This window comes from Myotis daubentonii, chromosome 18 (genome assembly GCF_963259705.1).
Source record: "Myotis daubentonii chromosome 18, mMyoDau2.1, whole genome shotgun sequence".
Classification (NCBI taxonomy): Eukaryota; Metazoa; Chordata; class Mammalia; order Chiroptera; family Vespertilionidae; genus Myotis; species Myotis daubentonii.
The window spans coordinates 34360427-34382609 of NC_081857.1; the positions used below are offsets into that span (position 1 = coordinate 34360427).

General features: G+C 48.6%; 1 protein-coding gene across 3 annotated transcripts; it reads left to right on the plus strand.

The window, feature by feature from the left end:
- The first annotated feature begins 7960 nt into the window (after positions 1 to 7960).
- On the plus strand, positions 7961 to 19789 carry TRIM45 (tripartite motif containing 45). Of its 3 annotated transcripts, none has more exons than XM_059674404.1 (6): positions 7961 to 8777; positions 10192 to 10925; positions 12387 to 12516; positions 13109 to 13223; positions 15072 to 15232; positions 18316 to 18527. In XM_059674404.1, the coding sequence occupies exons 1-6, from the start codon at positions 8290 to 8292 to the stop codon at positions 18392 to 18394; spliced, it is 1707 nt and encodes a 568-aa protein (XP_059530387.1). In that variant the 5' UTR covers positions 7961 to 8289; the 3' UTR covers positions 18395 to 18527. The 3 variants fall into 3 exon arrangements, with proteins under 3 accessions (XP_059530387.1, XP_059530388.1, XP_059530386.1); XM_059674403.1 differs by having other exon boundaries at positions 7962 to 8777; positions 15106 to 15232; positions 18316 to 19789; XM_059674405.1 differs by lacking the exon at positions 15072 to 15232 and having other exon boundaries at positions 18316 to 19789.
- Positions 19790 to 22183: the final 2394 nt, after the last annotated feature.

A 22183-nucleotide genomic window follows, 5' to 3' on the forward strand; every position in this document is an offset into this window, starting at 1 on the left:
TTAATTAATTTATTTTTAAAATATATTTTATTGATTTTTTACAGAGAGGAAGGGAGAGAGAGAGAGAGTTAGAAGCATCGATGAGAGAGAAACATCGATCAGCTGCCTCCTGCACACCTCCTACTGGGGATGTGCCTGCAACCAAGGTGCATGCCCTTGACCAGAATCGAACCTGGGACCTTTCAGTCTGCAGGCCGATGCTCTATCCACTGAGCCAAACCAGTTAGGGCTTTTTTTTTTTTAATTGATTTCAGAGAGGAAGGCAGAGGCAGAGAGAAATAGAAACATCAATGATGAGAGAGAACCATTGATTTGGCTGTCTCCTGCAAGCCCCCCACTGGGCATCGAGCCTGCAACCCGTGACCGGAATTGAACCTGGGACCCTTTAGTCCGCAGGCCGAAGCTCTATCCACCAAACCAAACCAGCTGGGGCTCCTTTGGGGCTTTGACGGGGTTCTGTAACAGCTGAGCCCTGTGCTCCGTGGCAGGGGAGACCCCCCCACCCCAGACTTCTCACTGCAGGGCTCACAGGGAGATCATCCCTGTGTCTGTGCCTGGGCCCTGACTCCTGCTCCCTGGGGCTCCTCCGCAGTGACAGTGCAGCGGGCACACCAGGCAGGCTGCTTGGGGGGAAGGGCAGGCCCCGTGGCTCAGGGATTCCCCGCCGCCTTGCCCAGCCCCCGCTGCAGGATGATGCAGGGCTGGGCAAGGAGCAAAGCCTCCACTTGAGCCTGGGCTCCAGCACCTTCTGCCTCATCTGATTTGGGGCCGGCTCAGGGGTCGTCTCTGTACCCGCAGGTCTGTGTCTGTTGTCCATTTGGAATCACACCAGGATGCAGATGTGCACTTGACTTCATAAGGAGCTAGTGTGTGTGGGAGAAAGGCCTCCATTCTCAAAATTCCCCCGGACTGGGCAAACCTGCAAGGGCCTGAGGGCTGACCTTGAGCAGGGGTTTTCAAAGGGTTTTCACACTGAATACTTTCTGCACACAAAGCCTTACCTGATGGCTGTTATGTAAAACAGATGGAAACTTAGCTCTTGGGGCAAACTGGTGGGTGTTGAAGGCACTGGAAGATGGGACCAGAGTCCCCTTTCCTGTAGCTCTGGGTTCTGGGGAGATGGGGTTGGGGTTGGTCCTGGCAGTGGGACAGGGCAGCCAGGAGAGTGGGAGAGCCCTGGGGAGAGTCCAGTGACTGACATTTACTAAGTGGTACAGAAGGGCTTCCGTATTTTCAGAACTGCGTGTTCATGCCTGTGTGGCTGGGCCAAGGAACTCCTCTTCACAGCAAGAAGTCAGTCTGTACACACAAAAAAGAAAATATGTCCTTGGAAAAAATCATAATGACTTCAAGCTTTAATGTTCTCAGTTTCTTTTTTTAATCTTGAAGGGATATTTTAGAGGAACTATCTCTTGTCTAGAGGAAATATTTAAATATTTTTTATATTGATTTCAGAGAAGGAGAGGGAGAGATACATTAATGATGAGAGAGAATCATTGATCAGCTGCCTCCTGCATGCCCCCTACTAGGAATCGAGCCTGCAACCCAGGGATGTGCCCTTAACTGGAATGGAACCCAAGACCTTTCAGTCCACAGGCCGACACTCTATCCACTGAGCCAAACCAGCTAGGGTTAGAGGAAATATTTATATGAATTCAGCAAGTCCATCAACTTCTCTTTTTCTTTTGTGAAATTCAAGTAAAATTAAATTTAAAATTATATCTGAAATATGATTGTTCTGGTTTTTAAAAAATTATCTCTACCCATCTTTTCATTACCCATGCTTCTCTTCTTGTATTTGCATATTAAGTTGCCCAAAATGATGTTCACCGAATGTGATTGGTTATTATGGCTGGTGGGATTGGGGTTGTTTTTTCACTTCCATCTTTGGGATTTCAGCATGTTTTACTGAATTCTTTAAAATGAACAGATGCCAGGTTTTTACTTTAGTGTTATTTAAAAAAAAAAAATACAGGAAGGAAACACAGCAATGACCTATTCATTCAACAAATATTTATTGACCAACTTGAAAAAAAATTGAAATATAGAATGTTGCCCAGCCAGTCTGGCTCAGTGGTTGAGCATCTACCTAAGAACCGGGAAGTCACAGTTAGATTCTGGGTCAGGCACATGCCTGGGTTGCAGGCTCCATCCCCAGTAGGGGGCGTGCAGGAAGCAGCTGATCAATGATTATCTCTCATCATTGATGTTTCTATCCCTCTCTCCCTCTCCCTTCCTCTCTGAAATCAGTAAAACTGTATTTTTTACAAAAAGAAATGTAGAATGTTAAGGACTTAGTAGAGGTTATCTCAGAGCACCATCAGTACCACATAGGGGGCACCTAATACAGACTTGGTCGCCGGAGGACTCCCAGAGAAAATGATGTCTCGGAACTGAGCTCTGAAGAATGGGTGGAGGTTAAGGAGGCAAAGGAGAGCAGGCAGGAAGCCCAAAGCAAAGCCAGTGGCTGGGACAATGAGCAAAGAGGCTGAAGCTCAGGGTGCATGCTGGGGTCAGGGAGGGGCGGTGTAGGAAATGAGGCTGGCTGGGCTGGCAGAGGCAGGGTCAAGAGAAGCCCCTCCTGGGAGACAATTTCCATGCGAGCAGGGGTCTTTGCTTGTTCTGCACAATGACAGATCCTGGCACATAGGCACAAGGCCCTGTCCTCGGGGAACTTACTATTCTAGTGGGGAGCAAGCCATGAAAACATCTGGGGGAAACAGATTCCAGGTGCTTAAAGGATATTTGATGAATAAATGAAGGTGCTGAGTAGCCACTGAAGATCCTAATCAAATTGAAATTTCAGAAATATATATCTCAGAGGATTAGAGAGTATTGCATGGAAATGGGGCCCTAATTAGTAATCCAAACAAAGTATAAAAACCTGAGCTAAAAAAACAAAAACAACAAACCTGAGCTAAAGCAGAAATAGTGTGGAAGAAAGTGGAGTAAATTCAGAGAATGGACGTGGGCAATAATATAATAAAAGAGCCCCCCTTATAGAAGGGGCTGGTGCTTTGTATACATCACCTCCAAATCCCACAACAGTCAAGGGGGGGATGAGGGGGTTTGGGGTGTTTTTAAAAATTATTATTAAAAGAGAGAGAGAGAGAGCGAGAGAGAGAGAGAGAGCTAAGAAACTTGGGAAACAGCAACGTTTAAGAGCAGTGGTTCTCAACCTTCCTAAGGCCACGACCCTTTAATACAGTTCCTCATGTTGTGGTGACCCCCAATTTCATTGTTACAAATTGAACATAATAATTAAAGCATAGTGATTAATCACAAAAACAATATGTAATTATATATGTGTTTTCCAATGGTCTTAGGCCACCCCTGTGAAAGGGGTCGTGACACACAGGTTGAGAACCGCTGGTTTAAGAGCCAGGTGGAAGGAAGTGTGGGAAAAAGAAAAGGCGAGGTTAAATAGCGCTATGGCAATCAAGGGAGGACAAGGTTTCAAGGAGAAGAAACTTGTCCGTGTCACAGCTACAGAAAATTATATTAAATAATAACTGAAAAGTATCCTCTGGAGTTAGCAAGGAGGAAGTTATCCAGGACTTTGGCAAAAGCCATTTCAGAGGAATGGTGAGAGCAGAGGCCAGATTGTACTGTGTTTGGGGGCAAAATGTGAGGGGAGTTAGAGAAGCAAGTGGAGACTGTTCTCATTAAGAGGCCAAAGGTAAATGTGACATCGCTCTCTCTGTATTCACAGTCTCCGGTGGTACTGATCAAGCAAAACGTCCAGTCCAGACCTGCCTGACTTCCTGACGGCTCGTCTCCCTTCCTGGCCTTCTTGCCATGGGGACGTTCCCTGTCTGGGGCTGCCAGGGTGGGCTGAAGTCCTGCAGACACCTTGATGGACCTGGCCGTTTTCATCGACCCTGTTCCTCCAATTCCACGGCTTTCGTACTTCCCTGCCACTGTCTGCTGCCTGGGGTCCCCAGAAAGATGAAGCAGTATGTGAGAGTCGACGAAAACCCTGACCTTTGTTCGGAGAAAGCAGAATCCTTCATCCTTTAACCTCTCCCATGATCTCACTCCAAATCACGTCGGGCTACACAACCCACAAAACCTTTGGCTGAGGGCAGTCCTGTCTGTTCACCTTTATGTGAGGTCATTGTGCCCTGCTCTTCAATAACAGGTCTTTACTAGAGGCCTCCTGTGAAGGCACGGGGCTGGTTGCCAAGGGCATTTCATATTAATAGAGAGATAAGGAGTGTGTGTGTGTGTGTGTGTGTGAGAGAGAGAGAGAGAGAGAGAGAAAGAGAGAGAGAGAGAATACAGATGCACATGCATAAATTATATATAATAAATAAAAACACTTGCTACTATAATGTAGCACAAACTTGAAAGAGAAACGTATAGGTAAAGAGCTATTGGAGCTCAAATCTGAGGCCTTGAAGTAATAGGGAAAGTTTCAAACAGGCTTGACACAGAAGGGTAGGTTTAAATAAAGATGAACAAATTTTGCAAAAAAAAAAAAATTGGCAAAGACCAAGAAGTGTGCTTAGCAATGTTCAGGGAATCACTAACAGGCCAGTTTTATGGATCTATTTAGAATCCAGATTTTATCCTATGGAGATGAGGAGCTCCTGACGCTTTTAGAACAAAGGCTGACCATGTACCATGTGTTTACAATTAACTTGGAAAAGCTGTGTAGGATTGCATGGAAAAAAAAAAGAGGGGAGGGATAATTCGAAGACTATGGTGATACTTGAGGTCAGGATGATCGGGTCCTAAAAGTCTACATAGTAAGGTGTTGGCAGTGAGGATGGAAAGAAATTGGTGCCTGCCTGGATATGGAAAAAGATAAAGGAGGCCAAGAGCATTATAAGGTTTCAAGCTGGAGGGGAGGGAGAATGATGATATCCTTGAGACAATAAAATTCAGAGAGCACAGTTTAGTGAGCAGAAACATTCAATGAGATTTAAAATATGTGGGGCTTCAGGGGAAGGGGACACATCTGGGGGCAGAGTTCTAATAGATGGCTGTGACCAAAGCTCAGGGGAGAGGTCAGTACTGAGAGTGTGGACCTGGGAGTCACCTGCATGGGAGAAAAATGCAGAGAGGAAAGGCAGGGGGTAACGTAGGGGAAGGAGGAGGGAGAGTGTGAGAAGCAGCCCAAGAGGTTAGAAGGCCAGAGAGGAGTTGAGACGTCAAGAAGAAGCACGTTGTAAGGATGAGGAAGCACACAGCAATGCTGACTACTAACAGGCTGTGTGCTAAGAAGCCAGGGAGCACATCACCTGTGATCCACAAGAGGAAAGCTTCAGTAGGAAAGCGGGTCAACAGTGAGTTCATCCGCGGCAGGGAACTACGGGTGGTGATGATGATAATCGAAGGCGATGATGAGAGCAGAGAGTGCGACTACAAAAGCTGAGCTGAAAGGCAGCGGAGTCAATGGGGGATTTGTTTCCCCCTTTAACACTTGGTTGTAATTATTGGCAGAAGAACACGCTAGTAGAGAACGCGCTGAATCATGGGGCTCTGAAGCACAGTCTAGGAAATCTAGTCAATAATATTGTAATTAATATTTATGGTGCCAGTTGGGCGCGGGAAATATCAGGGGGGACATTTTGTAAAGCATACGATTGTCTAACCACCATGCTGTACATTCGAAACTAACGCGAAATAATGCTGAGTATAAACTGCAATTGAAAAAAAAATTTCTTTTTAAAGAAGAGATTGAAAATGTAGAAGCAGCAAGTTTTTTGAGGAGGCAGGAGAGGCTGGGTTTAAAGAGCAAAGGTCTTGAGGGGTTACCCTTGCAACAGAAGAAAGGCAGGCAGGAGGGGTATGAGAGGAGGTATATATCAGGTTTTTAAGTAGAAGGTAAGGGAGTTCTCCAAATAGCTTTCCTTTTCTCAATTAAAGGCTAAATACTTTATCTTTACAACATTTAAATTTTTAAGAATCTGCTGAGATGCTTAAGAACCTGGGAAAGGAAAGAAAGAGGCGGTTCGGGTAAAAATCTTTGAAAAGGCATTACAAGGCTGCGTTCAAGTCTTCAGATGTATTACCTTGGGCTGACCACCAGCCTTCTCTGAGATTTCCCTCAAAGAATCGTTAAAGGATTGAACAAGATGATGCTGATGTAAATGATAAAGTACTTCTTCAACAAGAGAAGCTCAAACAGCCCCCTGGGAGCTGGCAAAGGGCATGAATAAGAGATGAAGCAGCACCAAGCATCAGGTGAAGGTGAAGTTCAGGCGGGGATATATAGCAAACCCAAGTCTGCAGGCGTGTGTGACCTAACTCCAGCCCACGGGGATGGAGGCTGCAGACTCTGAGCCAGGGCAGGTGAAGAAATCTAGGTAAGGACCATTATAAGACCTCTGCAGGCATGCTTACTGACTTTGGAAATCGCGTGTCATTTTGATATACGAGGCGGGGGCAAACGTGGGTTTACAGCTGAGTATAGGAAACAGCTCCCTTTGGTATTATGACTTATTCATTATCGTATTACTTTTCCATACAAACCGCAAACCTCCGTTTGCCTCCCCCTGTAGAAGTGGCATTGGACTCACGGCCATGACATGTTGTATCTATTTTGGAAATGGCTAAACATTTCTAAGTTTTGTAAATAGTTACTTTTTTTTCCCCTTCATATTTTGGAGTCGACAAGTTTCTTGTGGTTGATTTCCAGATTTCCTTATTTTTCAACGCTTGTGCTCTAGGCACTGTGCCTCGAGCAGATATGGATGAGGAAGACATCAACGCAACAGCGGTTCACTGGGCGCAAACCCGGTAGGAAAGGCCGTGCACAGAGCAAAGACGACGGAACCCACTCGCCAGGGGTACGCGGCTGGAGACAGAAGGCGGAGGTGAGGAGCTAGGGCTGCCACTTGCGGAGTCTGGGGAGAGCGGCGCCGGATCCCAGGAACAGCAAAGGCCCACATGGCCGAACCAGGAGGCGGCCGGTAAGGACACGACTAAAGGAGACAAATTATAAAGGGGGTTCCGTGAGCCCATCGGCCCAATTAGCTTGTGCGCCCACCCAGGGCTGATTTCTACCCTCCTTGACATCCTCCACTCTCCCACTGTGAGCAGTCGCGGGCCCTCCTGGAGGGGCTGATAAACCAGCGGGACAAACCTGCTCCGTTCTGGGCGACAAACAGGTCATTTTCACCCCTGGCCGTATTGGGTGCAACAGCGGCTTCTCCAGCCCCAGGGGATCGGGTCCCGGAACCAGGGACTGAGGGGCCCTTGGTCCCAGAAAATGCCGGCGCCGGCGAGCCGCAGCGGGCACACTAGGCCTGAGGGGAAACTTCCGTCGCCGCAGCCGGAAACAGGAAAACATCTCGTCCTACAACTCCCAGCATGCCCTGGGCTGACTGACAGCTCCACCCACCAATGGGAGGGCCCAGCCTGGGTTTGTGGGCCCAATCTGAGGGCGTCAAGGAGGCCATCCCCGAGGCCTATCAAGTGGTCCTCTGGCCTCTCTGTCACCACAGAGATAAAGAGGACAATCCCCGTAAAATGGTGACGCTGGCTCTACTATGCCGCTCACTCCCCGCTTTGCTTTTTTCTCCCCAGAGAGGCCCGAGCCCTCCCACCGCCCCGCCCCGCCCCTCAGTTTGGTTCTCCCCTCCCCGCCTGAGTGGACAGGCGATGTGGGATTTCCAAAGCTTATTGGGTGCTGGTGGTGTCAATCTAGAGGGCGGTGGGGGCCTCGGGCCGCCCCTCTCGAACGGTGATTGGACGCTCCTGAGTGGAGGGCTGGGATTGGTGCGAGGAGGGGCCGAAGCCTTTCAGCACCTGGGGTCCAAACCTGGGGAGGCTGTGGCCGCCGAGGAGCTGGTGCGGACTCGCCACGTCCCGGCCCGCTGTGTGCCCTCCCCCCAGGACCGGGTCGGGGGAAGGAGCGGGAGGCCCCCTACCTCATCACGGGGGGCGAGGGGGGGCTCTTGTCGCGTGTCGGGCGCGGGGCCAGTGGGGCGGGAGGGGGGGAGGGTGTAAGAGAGGTGCAGGGAGGGGTTCAGGAGGAAGCAGCGAGACTAGTGCCAGACCTGGACCTGGAAGCGCTTCCGGGGAGGATTTGGGGGGCAGAGGTGGGCGTGGGCGTGTCTGGCATGGGATGCCGTGGAGAGGAGGGGGCACTCCTGGGCAGAGCTGCGGGTCCTCCCTCGGAGGAATCCTCCCCCCGTTTGCCCTTTGACTTGCTGGAGAGCGGTTCCCCATGGTCTCTGTTCACGTTCCGGGAGCTTTCGCTTTGGGTGGGCTTAATCAACTACTTCCTTGCAGAGCTGCCCGGGGCCTTTTCTGATACTGGGCATAAACGTGGGGAATATGTCAGAAAAGAGGAAGCCGCTGCTGGGCTTCATGGGCAAACTCCCCAGTGGGGCTGCCCTTGGGAACTCCGGCAAGACGCACTGCCCTTCGTGCATGGGGCTTTTCCAAGCCCCCAGGCTCCTGCCTTGTTTGCACACAGTTTGCACCACCTGTTTGGAGCAGCTGGAACCCTTCTCAGTAGTGGACATCCGAGGGGGAGACTCTGACACAAGCTCTGAGGGGTCACTATTCCAGGAACTCAAGCCACCCGGCCTGCAGCCACAGACCGGCATCCTCTGCCCAGTGTGTGATGCGCAGGTGGACCTGCCCGTGGGTGGAGTGAAAGCTTTAACCATAGACCACCTGGCCATGAACGATGTGATGCTGGAGAGTCTGTGTGGGGAAGGCCAGGGCCTGGTGTGTGACCTCTGCAGCGACAGGGACGTGGAGAAGAGGTGTCAGACCTGCAAAGCCAATCTCTGCCATTTCTGCTGCCAGGCCCATAGGTAAAGATGGGATACCCCTACCTCGTGTGGCTTATGAGCAGAGGAGAAAGAGGTGTTGAGACAGACATCCCTCCTTGGTGAGCAAATGGAAAGTTTTCTCAAATGCCATGGAAGGTCAGAGAGCAACCTACAGTCAGAGCAAATACTATAGAATGGTAGTATATTCCTGCAGCCTTAGATAATACCTGTGGTAATGACAGCATCAAAGGCTTGCATAGTCCTTCTCAGTTTGCAAAGCACGCTCACGGTGTCCTTGGCTCATCAGCCATTTGCATGCTGGGTCATTGCACTGGGTGCTGGGGAAAGAGAATGAATAGAATAGCATGGCTCCTGCCTCAATCTCATTTGATCCTTGCACCTCTTATTAAAAAAGTAGGCACTGCTTCCACCCCTATTTATTGAAGGAACTAGCTTCGCAATATGTGACTTGCCACAGCACCACAGTTGGTAAGTAACATGTAACAACTGACTTTGAAATCCAGATCTGCTTTCTGCTAGTCCATGCTGCCTTCCCAGTGTAAGGTGAAGTCACAGGGAGCACCCTGGGGCTCATTCCAACACATCGGAATGGAAAATAACCAGGGTTTTAGGGTTAGCGTCAAGCAGTTCTTTAAGTTCTGCCTTCCATTTATTCTCTGGCCTCACCCACAGAACAAGTTAGTAGTCGTCGGTCTATTTTTAACTTGTAACTCTGACTGTCTTGCTGCCAGCTAAACAGCTGACCCTGTTTTCTCTGCAACCATTCCTCTGCCCCAACAGGCACCATGGTTCCCAGGGGTTCCCCTGAATCTCTGGAGAGCTACAGAGAAGAGGAATTCAAAGAGCTTTGATTCTGATCATTGATTTCACTCTTTCTAATGTTGATGACTCTTGAGGAAAATTCTAGCTTGCTGCGTTGAGTGATATAGGCACTGGTCAAAGGAAATGCTCTACCACACCTTAGATAAAAGGAGACTTCTGGGGCCAGCTGGCTGCTTTTCAGTGGCCTGGGGTTTACTGCTGTGCCATCTGGCCCAGGTGTTTCTTGGGCTGGGTTTTCACCGTGCTCTCACCTCTAGCTTGCTGGAGGAGGGGGCTGTGGCTCTTGTCTAAACTTGCCAGTTTAACTCTTTGGGGAAAGTTCTAAGATGTAGACTTAGTGCTGCAACCTTTTGCAACGCCGTGCCCTGAGCCAGAGAGCCCTAGTTTACTCTGTATCCCGTACAACAGCCCTCTCAGGTACGCACTATCCCCACTGCACAGAAGGGGGACTGGGATCAGAGAGGATCATGTAGTTAGTCAGAGGTTGGAGCAAGGAACTGATCTCAGGTTGGTTTGACTTCAGAGACCATGCTCTTACAACTGCTGGGCTGTTTCCCAACTAGAACGGTCCCCTCATTTCCGGTTCCTGACTCTGCACTCTGCTTGCCCCCAGGAGGCAGAAGAAGACCACCTACCACACCGTGGTGGACCTAAAGGACTTGAAGGGCTACAGCCGGATCGGGAAAGCTATTCTGTGTCCTGCTCACCCCGCGGAGGAGCTGAGGCTGTTCTGCGAGCTGTGTGACCAGCCCGTGTGCCGAGACTGCGTGGTGGGGGCGCACCGGGAGCACCCCTGTGACTTCACCAGCAACGTTATCCACAAGCATGGGGACTCCGTGCGGGAACTCCTCAAAAACACGCAGCCCCGCGTGGAGGCCCTGGAGAAAGCCCTGGCCCAGGTCAAAGAGACAAACGGCGCCCTCCAGCAGCGGGTGGAGGCCGTGGCCGCCGACATCCGAACGTTCTCCGAGGGCTACCTCAAGGCCATCGAAGAGCACCGGGACAAGCTGCTGAAGCAGCTGGAAGACATTCGGGCCCAGCAGGAGAACTCCCTGCAGCTGCAGAAGGCACAGCTGGAGCAGCTGCTGGCAGACATGCGCACCGGCGTGGAGTTCACCGAGCACTTGCTGACCAGTGGCAGTGACCTGGAGATTCTCATCACCAAGGGGGTGGTGGTGGAGCGGCTCACGAAGCTGAACCAAGTCGAGTACAGCGCCCGTCCCAGAGTCAACGATAAGATATGCTTCTCTCCTCAGGAGAAAGCGGGCCGGTGCCGCGGCTATGAAGTGTACGGCGCCATCAATACCAAAGAGGTCGATCCAACCAAATGTGTCCTTCAAGGGAAAGGTAGGGACGCGCTGCCCGTTGGCACCGAGGGGGCAGTGGGCAGGGACTTGGTGTTTAAAGATGTGTAGCTTTTCAGCGAGGCCTCTGTTCAGCTAGGAGGAGCTCCCCACTGGCCAGTTTACTAAAGGACAAGGACCCCCTGCCTTGCCCTTATCTTTCGATCTGTTCTGGTCAGGGTACAGTTACCGTCCTTTGCAGGCGTGAGGCTTGGTCCTTTTCCAGTTGAGAAATGTAGTCGTCACCCAGGACCTCAAGGATCATGTTCTTTCTATTAGAAGACAAAGCCGAGATGGTACCCCTCGGAGATTACAGCGTAGACTTCAGGGCAGGCCAGAATCCTGAGTGCTCGGAAGGGAGCAGGCAGGCCCCAGATTGCTTGGATCCAGTTCTGAAGAGTTTCAGAGGAGGGAGGGAGTGATTATGGTTTACTTTCTAGATCCTTTATGGTTCCCATTGGCATTTAAAAGAAGACACTAGGCATTTCAGTCAGTAGGGGAAGACAATCATTGACCACAGTGTTCTGTTCTAGAAGAAGCATGGTGTTCACACGTATAGATCAGCCCTGACAGGAAGGCTGTATCCTGGAGTCCTCCTGACTCGGCACAGGAACTGGGAACTGCTTGGAGGTCACAGGTCCCTTTGAGAACGCTCTTTCCCCAGAAACACCCACTACCTCGGGCAATTTGAGGAGGTTCTTAGACCCTCCATAGACCTCACAGTAGATCCTGGACCCATTCATCTGACTGCTGGACTAGGGGCTGCAGGGATGGGGGCGGGGGTGGGGTGGATGATTAAACTAACAGAAACAGGTCTGGCGCTTTTCTTGGGGGGAGGGGATCCACTCAGGCAAGAGGTCCAATTGTTTTTTTTAAAGTATTCTATTGTGTCCTTGCTGTTGAATATCCCAGCACCTTGGCATGAACTCCCGCATTGTGGAGGCTCTTAGCATGGAGTCCAAGCCTATTCTAGCAGTATCTGCACTGAGAGAGGGTAGTGTTGGGGATACCAGCCTCCCTCACAGGGTCTGAAGGTTTTCTTCTCTGAATACTTAGGCCAGTGGTCGGCAAACTGCGGCTCGCAAGCCACATGCGGCTCTTTGGCCCCTTGAGTGTGGCCACGAAGTTTCAATCGCACTGTACGTGCGCGCCCGCACGTGGTATTTTGTGGAAGAGCCACACTCAAGGGGCCGCAGTTTGCCGACCACTGACGTAGGCCAATCCTAAATATTTTCAAAGCTTCCTTGGGGCTGACGTTAAGGTCCAGGATCCTGTGACCCAAAAGCAGCTGCTGTGAGAACGAACTAGGAGAGACTCCCAGGAGGCAGGCGCTGGCAGACAGAAAGGGAAGAGAGAAGGGAACAGGGTGACCACCATGCACAGGAAGCACAACCTTTTGTTCTAAGAGAAAAAGCAAGACGGTGTCTGAGCCGGGGAGGTAGTCACCGCATTGTTTCTCTTGCAGATCTCCACAGAGCCCGGGAGAAACAGCCCGCCTCTTTCACCCTGCTTTGCAAGGATGCAGCAGGAGAAAGCATGGGCAGGGGAGGAGACAACATTCAAGTCGCAGTTGTCCCTAAAGATAAGAAAGACAGGTCTGTACCACACAGTCACGTGTCCTGGGTGACGACACTGGAAGCTTGAGGTCTGAAGTAATAGTGGAGTGGTAACGGCAGTGGTTACCGTCTGCCTCCCTGTGGTGCTATTAAAAATGATATGATCAGTTGGACCAGATGCGTTTTCTTGTGTGGGCTTTATGCCTATATGCAATTCTCTCCCAAAGGTCTGATCTGCCCGACTGTCTTCATCCCAAGCTTTGAATAGAGTGAAGAATAGTCTATATTTGGCCAAATGGTGCCCTTCTCAAAATTCAGCCCCTCTTGGCGACTAAATGGTATTGGGAGCCGAGCTACGTGGCTCCGGTGAGGGAAGGGAAGGACAGAGTATAGGAGGGCACAGCAGAGCTGTAAGGTCTTCAGGAATTCATCCACACAGCAGATTACTTTAGCATCTATTTTGCTTCCTTCTGTTGTGAAATTAATTTCTGAGACAGGGGGAAGCAGCACCCTGTTTGGGGGACATTTAAAATTTGGTTGAATTTAATGGTGTAGTTTCCATCCTACAGTAGTGGGCACTGAAGCAGGCTGTGAGAGTGAGTGGCTTTTTGGAACTCTTATCTCCGTCCAGTCCAGTCAGAACAATGGTGCAAGACAACAAGGACGGGACGTACGGCGTTTCCTACACCCCCAAGGAGCCTGGCATCTACAAGGTGTTGGTCTGCGTCAAAGAGCAGCACGTGCAGGTGAGTGAGACCGGTGCGTACGCTTCCCTGAGCTCCTTTCCCCCTGGCCCTCGTGGGTTCTGTCGCCTTCGGATATGGAGACCTTTCTCATAGCATCAGCAGTATAGAGGGACTGAATAGGATTCTCTTCTTTCTTACTGCCCTTCCCTTTAGAAGTGCCCCAGATTTTGTGACTCATTCCTACCAGAGGATGCTGGTGACTAAGAATTCTCGAGCCCCGTTTTACCTCTGGGCAGTGATGCTTGTATTTCATCATTCTCCCAGTTGGCTTGTTGGAACTCTGAATTTGGGAAAGATGCCTTAATCACAGGGGGCAATCTACTAGCAGACAAGAATACACACTCAAGAAATATAATCTGGCTCAGGATTTTCCAGCTTTGTTCGGACGATGGCCAGATGGTGGACTTACTGGAATACGATTGGGAGACATACACCCTCTCCTTTCAACTGCCTAGTCATCTGTCTGCTGCCCATGTGGTTCTCTGTTGACATATATGCTTAACTGTTACCATGGTTACCATACCACCTCCACAGACAAATGTAACAGTTTCTGGTTAGAGATGATGAATTTTTAAAAACTTGGGCCATACTCAACATGTCCAGCAGAATCTCTCTGCTGACATTTGAGTAATCAGAGGTTCCCCCCCAATCAGAAATCAACACTGATAGGGACACAAATACCATAGAGTCATGACATGTCAGGCCTGTGGTCTTCGCACCAGAAGATTCATTGTTCCCTAGCCACACGTTGCTTGCCTAACTAGTGTGCCAGAGTGGGTTAGGTGTTTTTGCATACATTTATTTCATTTTTCCTCCAAACCGTTTTTAGGTATGCAGATCATCATCTGATTAGACCAATGGTTCTCAACCTTCCTAATGCCACGACCCTTTAATACAGTTCCTCATTTTGTAGTGACCCCCAATTTCATGGTTACAAATTGAACATAACTAAAGCATAGTGATTAATCACAAAAACAATATGTAATTATATATGTGTTTTCCGATGGCGACTCCTGTGAAAGGGTTGTTCGACCCCCAAAGGGGTCGCGACCCACAGGTTGAGAACCGCTGGATTAGACTGAGACACCAAATGTGTCAAAGCATACCGTACTTGCATAGCAAAATCAGAATTTGACCCCATTTTTTAAAATTCCAAGTTATTTTTAAAATAGATTGTAAATTCTTTAAAGGCAGAGAGACTTAACATCTGAAAGGCTTTAAGGTGCCAGACTCTCGACTTGGTACTTTCCGACTGCGTGGTTCACATAGGGGTAGGCACATAGCCATACTTACTGAATATTTATTGCTTAACATGGGCTAGAAACTGGAGAGTGGAAGTTATCCTTGAAGGAAGGGGGGCAGGTAGGAGTTTCTAACTTGAGAATTCATTAACCACGCTCTTAACCTTTCTCCCTTGCAAATCTCCACTGTCCCAGAATAAATGGGTGGGTACATGAGTATGTCCAGGATGGAGGGGTGGAAGGGAAGGAGGTAGCTCAGTCTGTGAGGGAGGACGTGTGAGGCTGAGAAACTGGAGAAAGAACCACAGGGTGTCCGGGCCTGTGGTTGTGGCGCCCCACTAATTCCCCGAGATTCCTTGAGAATGGAGAAGCCAGAGGCCGAGGCAGTGACATGGAAGCACAGGCAGGGTTTACCAGTGTGTCACGTGGTCTAGGTGTTAGGAGGACAGGGCAGACTCCTGGCTGTCACTGCCTTTGTATCTGGCCCACTCAGCTGAGCACCCAGCTAGCTCTTGTCCCCAAGTGTTTCCCTCTAAGGGCAGGCCCTGTGACTTGCACTCCATTTAGACATGGATGCTCAGCACATCCCTGTTGACTCATACATAAGGTGCTGTTCTTTGCTCTTGGTCTGAACACCGAAGGGCTCGCCATTCACTGTGACCGTGAGGAAAAGGCACCATTCACACCCGGGCGTGTTTCACTGCTGCACGTTCTGCTCCAGTGGAGGCCAGAAAACTGCTCGCTGTGCCTGTGGGGGCACCATGCCAGGTAAGGAGGGCCAGTTGCACTTGAGAGTCTTTCCCCTCTGGGACCATCTCCCAGCAATGGGAATTAGCACGGACACTGAGTTTGGGATATTCTGCCTTAGGATTTGTTTCTAAGAAATACAGTTTGTGGCCCTGGCTGGTTTGGCTCAGTGGATGGAGCGTTGGCCTGTGGACCAAAGGGTCCCAGGTTCAATTCCAGTCAAGGGCACGTACCTTGGTTGCGGGCTCCTCCCTGGCCCGGGCCCTGGTCGGGGGCATGTGGGAGGCAGCCAATCGATGTCTCTCTCACATCGATGTTTCTCTCTGTCTTTCCCTCTTTTCCACTCTCTTTGAGAATCAATGGAGGAATATCCCTGTGTGAGGATTAACAAAACAAAAAGAAAGAAAGAATACAGTCTGTGGATACAAGTACCACAGTTCTGGAACTTTCATTTAAAGCTTCTTTGTTCTGAACACTGAAACAGCAAGCTTACAAGTTCTGAGCTCTTTTCATTTTGATACAGTTCACCAATCCCATGAGCCCTGCTTCTCCCTGGATGCTTGGTTTCCCGTTCTGCCCTTTCCAGCAGCCTGGCAGGATAACAAATGTTAACCCATCCTGGTCCTTTTACTAGTACAAGGTTAAAGAAGTTCCAAACGAGGCAGGGATGGGGCGTGGTTAAACCAATTGAACCAGGTCTGACTCTTTTCTCAGGGGTCAGGGGTCAGCTCAGGCAAGAGATCTGTTTTTAAAAGCATTCTATTGTGTCGTTACTCCAATGGTGGGCCTTAAGTGCGGCTTTTGCACCCTTTGCTATAAATGTTTTAGGATCTATCTTCCTTTTTATTTCCACTACTCTAGCCTTCTCTTTTATTTGTATTATTTCAGAGTTAAAATCCAAACCAGTTCATCTCCTTGAGTTAGCACAATGTTAAAATAACACTCTTCTCAGAACTTCAGCTAGCCTTACTTGATTTGCTGTCATCAGTCCTGGGAGTCCTCCTGGCTACAGGGGCATCTGATAGTTTGTTCCCCTCACCAGGCTTTTTTTTTTTTTTTTTTTTTTTTTTATTTTTATTTTTTTTTTAATTAAATCTTTATTGTTCAGATTATTACATTTGTTCCTTTTTTTTTCCCCCCATAACTCCCCTCCTCCCAGTTCCCGCCCTACCCTCCGCCCTCACTCCCCACCCACTGTCCTCATCCATAGGTGCACGATTTTTGTCCAGTCTCTTCCCACATCTCCCACACCCCTTTCCCCCCCAAGAATAGTCAGTCCATTCCCTTTCTATGTCCCTGATTCTATTATAATCAACAGTTCATTCTGTTCATCAGATTATTTATTCACTTGATTCTTAGATTCACTTGTTGATAGATGCATATTTGTTGTTCATAATTTGTATCTTTACCTTTTTCTTCCTCTTCCTCTTCTTAAAGGATACCTTTCAGCATTTCATATAATCCTGGTTTGGTGGTGATGAACTCCTTTAGCTTTTCCTTATCTGTGAAGCTCTTTATCTGACCTTCAATTCTGAATGATAGCTTTGCTGGATAAAGTAATCTTGGTTGTAGGTTCTTGGTATTCATCACTTTGAATATTTCTTGCCACTCCCTTCTGGCCTGCAAAGTTTCTGTGGAGAAATCAGCTGACAGTCGTATGGGTATTCCCTTGTAGGTAACTGAGTTTCTTTCTCTTGCTGTTTTTAAGATTCTCTCTTTATCTTTTGCTCTTGGCATTTTAATTATGATGTGTCTTGGTGTGGTCCTCTTTGGATTCCTTTTGTTTGGGGTTCTCCGCGCTTCTTGGACCTGTAAGTCCATTTCTTTCACCAGGTGGGGGAAGTTTTCTGTCATTATTTCTTCAAATAGGTTTTCAATATCTTGCTCTCTCTCATCTTCTGGCACCCCTATAATTCTGATGTTGGTACGCTTGAAGCTGTCCCAGAGGCTCCTTACACTATCCTCGCATTTTTGGATTCTTTTTTCATTTTGCTTTTCCGGTTGGATGTTTTTTGCTTCCTCGCATTTCAAATCATTGACTTGATTCTTGCGCTCCTCTGGTCTGCTGTCGGGCGTCTGTATAATATTCGTTATTTCAGTCCGTGTGTGCTTAATTTCTAGTTGGTTCCCCAATATAAGATCGAGGGTCTTATTAGTTTTCGTGTAGATCTCATTAAGTTTATCGGCAGCTTCTAAACAGTTCTTGAGAGACCTTAAAAGTGTGGTTCTGAACTCTATTTCTTCCATTGACAATTTTGTCCTGTTTCTTTGTCTCCGCATTTTGTTATGCTTCCTTGGTGCACCCCCTAGTGGTCTTTGTTCGCAGTCTTATAGATAAATCTTTGTTGTAGCTAATTCCAGGGAGGGTTTGACCTCCAGGCCAAGTGGCTATGAGATTCAGCTGTGTCAGCAGTGAGAGAACTTCTGTCCTCTAGGGAGGTGCTAATCTAGCCTTTGCCTGAGGCTATCCGGCAAATGCCTCTGTGCAGGGCTTGGGCAGGGTGGGTCGAACAGGATCAACAGGGTGGGCCGGAGAGAGCAGTTATGGCGGCTCTCAGTCCTGTCCCAAGGGGCTCTGCCTCTCTGAGTCCCAGCACCCGCTGCAAAGCTCGGAGAGAAAGCTGCACTGGCTCTGACCGAAGCCAGACAGTCCCGCTTCTCCTGCCTGAGTCTGGGTCCCTAAAGACTCGCCCGGATCTGGTGCTCAGAGTCTGCGACTCCCTCCCGATTGAAAACAACAACCGCGCCCTCCACCGCCAGCCCGCTCCGCGCACTCCGCACCTCAGAATTTGACTTCAGTACTGCGCCTCCTCTGAGTGTCCTTATGCGTTTCTCTTTCCTCCTAGTTGTAGGACTTCCACTCAGCCAGCGCCCCTGTGGTTCTGGGTGATGTCCCTTCCGTTTTTTGGTTTCACTTTTGAAGTAGTTGTTCAAAGCAGCAAACTCCGGCGTTAACCTATGCCGCCATCTTGGTTCTCCCCTCACCAGGCTTTTATTAGATGTTGTCACATCCAGGAGTTGGAATGTTGCCAGTTTTAATTTCCATGGTAACCGCTGGACTTCACTCTGATGGTGGTTTTCCCTCTCCTCTTTGTATGACGCAGGTGGGTACCTGGGCTGTGGCCATGGACACAAAGGCCACCCAGGTCGTCCCCACTGGTCATGCTGTGGGAAGTTTACTGAGAAGTCAGAATGCACGTGGACAGGTGGGCAGAGCACGAGGAGTCTACTCAGGACGGTGGCACTCTGACCATTTCCTAGGTCAACCCGCTAACGCTGCAGCCGGCACAGCTTCAGATCACCAGAAGACGCCGGGCCTCGATTAATTCTGAAGAAACGCATAGAATTAAACACAAAGTGCCTTGTCTAGGTGCTCGAGCTCAAATACTTTTTGTGAGTTATTCACTGATTGTATGTGTGGACGGTTGAGCACAAGACGCCACCACTATATGTCAAAGGAGGCTGTCTTCTGTCTGTATGGGTATGAAGGTACCTATGCCCTTAAACTTCGAGATCACGGGGACAGTGTTGTTACTCTTGTCACTAGCTAGTTAATAAGAGGCAAAGAGCAAAAGGGAGGCCAGACATTATAAGCATGGCCATCTGGGCGCTTCGCCAGGAAGCTGCAATTTCACACTCTCCAGGGGACCACCGTTCCATTCACTGCAGATCACTGGGCAGAGGGGAAGATGGACACATACACAATAAAGTCGGGGTGATGTAGGAAAGATGCTTGCCTGTCAGTCAAACCTAGGAGCAGGATCATTGACTAGAGGGTGAAATCACTAAGTGCACAAAATATTAAGGTTAAATTCCCAAAAGGAATTCTCTTATTCCTCTTGTTTCTTTTGCTTCGCTCCTGCTTCCCTGCACTTTCCCGTGTTCCCCCCATTGCCATGTGGCCCTAGCCATGCAGACCCACATGCAGTGGACTGCCACTGGGAATACAGCTAAGCAGCCTGATGCTGGATTGGTCTGTGCAGATATGAAGTGGAATCCTGGCCACTGGCTTTAATCCTTGCTCTGCTGAAGACAAAATGGACTTTTTTAATGGCGGGATAGAGGGAGATGGGACCTTGGAAACTCAGGGGTTTGATTCTACGCTAGTTAGTATCACTCATTCTCCCATGCGAGTCTTAAAAAATTCCTTTCTTGCAAGAAGCCCATTTCCATTGGCAACCAGTGGGGACATGGAGGACACCCCACTGATAACAGTTTGGTTCCTTACTTTTTGGTAATTAACCTTTTTTTATTTCTCCCTGAGGTACATTCTATATAGATATTTTCCACAGAATAAACACCTCCTTTTACCGTATCCACTTTCACTAGCACAATTTCAATGGATTGTAATGTGAGCTTGCTGTTTAGATGGAAGTCCCCTTCCCCCCTCCCCCGTACCACGTTCATCTCGTACCCCCAGAGCCTAGAAGATGACTACTTGGTAAGGGCACACAAGTAGGAAGTAGATAAAGGGAAGTGGTGTTGAAATAGAACCTCATACCTTTACTGCAGTCCTGTTCCTGCCAGGCGATCAGCTTCTGCTCAACACCTTCCAATGGGTTCCCATGGCACTCAGAACAAAGCATGCAGATGACCTGCTCTTCTCTCATTCCCTACCCGCCCGCCCCACCGCCCATCACTCTATTGCAGCCACGCTGGCCTGCCTGGTGCTCTCAAACCCTCCAAGTACTCTTGTCTTGCAGCCTTATCACCCGCCCTCCTAACCCCCCAGGTTTCTGCTTTGTCAAGTATCTTCCTGGAGAGGTCCCTAAGTACACTGTATAAAAGAGCAGTCCTCCCCTCACCAGGACTCCATGTTACCTTTACTCGGCTTAATCACCATCTACCATATATACTCTATTTGTTTATTGTCTGTCCTCTTATACTAGACTGTAAGCTCTATGAAGGCAGAGATTTGGCATTTATTAACTACGATATTGTCCCTGTGTATCTTACATTGTTCCTGGCACACAGTAGAGCTTAATCAATATTTTGTTGAATGAATAAAAATCTGATTATTTGCCATTTAACCAAATACCACTTAGAAAAAAAAATCTCGGTCTCTCTCAAACATGTTGGATAAATTCAATGCACCACAGGGACCAGCCTTGAATTTTCTAATGACCTCAGACATTTAGGGAATTGCTTGCCACGAAGAAGCTTATTGTATTTACATCATCCCCCACCCCTCCACGGTCTTTTAATGAATCAGATTTCAGAAATGAGGATAAAAAGCTTATTTCAGTTGGAAAAGATTTCAATTATTGGGTAACACTAATGTAGATGAGCAACAGAAAACTTCTGTAAGATACCTAGGTTTTGGCAAATGCCCTAGCCCTTAAGCAATATTAATGGCAACAGTTCCATTACAAATATTAAGAAAGTTGTGCAGGTGGGGGTAGGGGTGTTCCTTGGCCTACGCTACAGTATAATCTACACTCAATTTAATTGAGCTGCCCTGCCAGCTGAAAAACCTGACAAAGTATGAATGAGCTGCAGAGCCCAAGACTCCAAGGTAAGGAGAAAAAGAAGTCTGAGCATTTAGGAATCGTCCCCAAGTGTAGCAAAGTGCTTCAGAAATCACCTTTGAGTTGTGAGCACTGAAGCATCACACGATGCAATATTATGATGTAAGTTATACCTCTGGTGCTAACAGGTCAGAAAAAAGAGCCATAATTACAGTCTTCGTCCCTGGGGTACTGTACAGGATAAACACCGAGGTTGTCTTGGGTAACAAGCACACACATACACCTGCCAGCCCACCCACTCTCTAAGCTCTGAAGTGCAATAGTCGCTCAGCTTCACTCCAGAGGCTGTACACCGGGGTGTTAGGTCTGTCTCAGTGAAGAGGCGGTTGGGTGAAGTGAATGTGAACTAAGCAGAATAGGGAAGAGGCATTTCTCTCTTGGCCTTGTTACTTTCTACATACTGAGTCCAATTCCCTCATCACTTCCTCAGAGAAGTCTTCCCTAAGCAGGTCAAATCCTAGTTTTTAGCCCCCCCCCCAGCTACATGGACCTCTCCATGCGGATCTCACCATTGCACGTCACAGTCATCCACGAGGATCTGAGTAACGCCTGTCTCCCTCCTAGACTGCAGCAGCAGGAGGATGGGGATTGGTTTTGGTTTTACCTTTTCAATGCCCAGCAGTGCCTGACACATTTAATATACACATTTTAATTAATGTATAAATAATTAAGCAGTAAGAGCATTCTCCCGACCTTTTCTTTCACATATAAACTCTACCTACATTCAGAGTCAGCTGTCGATTCTGGAAAAAGGGACTCAAGCTAGTAAAGACCCCGTGTAGCTACATGTGTGTGTCCCCGTCCCTTCCCTAGGGGCTAGGCTTTGTCCCCTAGCCTGAGTCCTGGGGTACTTGGTACTGGAACTGACCCTCACTTCATTTTTATCTATGAAAACATTTTAATCTAAGCTATATGCCTAGGAATTCTAAATTCCTACCATACCTCACTTTGTGACTGCAGTTATGCTTCTTAATTCTGTCTTCTCCTAGGGCCAGATGCTACATAGCGTAGTACAATATCCCACTTTGTAAACCCAATTCTCTCCAGACATTATGGTAGACAGCAAGACTTCAGACAACCCGAAAGGCCACACCGAGCACTGGTGTCCATGGTCCTCCCATTAGCGCAGGCGAATCTGGCTTCACCTGAGGCCCGCTGACAGCCACTTCACTGGGCAACAGACCATCAGAGAGGAAACCACCCAGTGCTCCTAAGAGTCCTGCTACATCACACTGCTAGAGAAATGGGTGGCGTCCCACAAATGTCATTCCACCCACTGGTGTTCATGATGACTGCATGCAAGGTTTAAAAACCTTGGCGGTTATTAAAGGGCCAGGGTTCCATCCAGCTATGGCAGGCACAATGAATGCCCTTTTTTGATCAACTCTGCTAGAGAAGTCAAACTATAAACCTTCCATGAGGCAATTCCGTCCCATGGGGTATA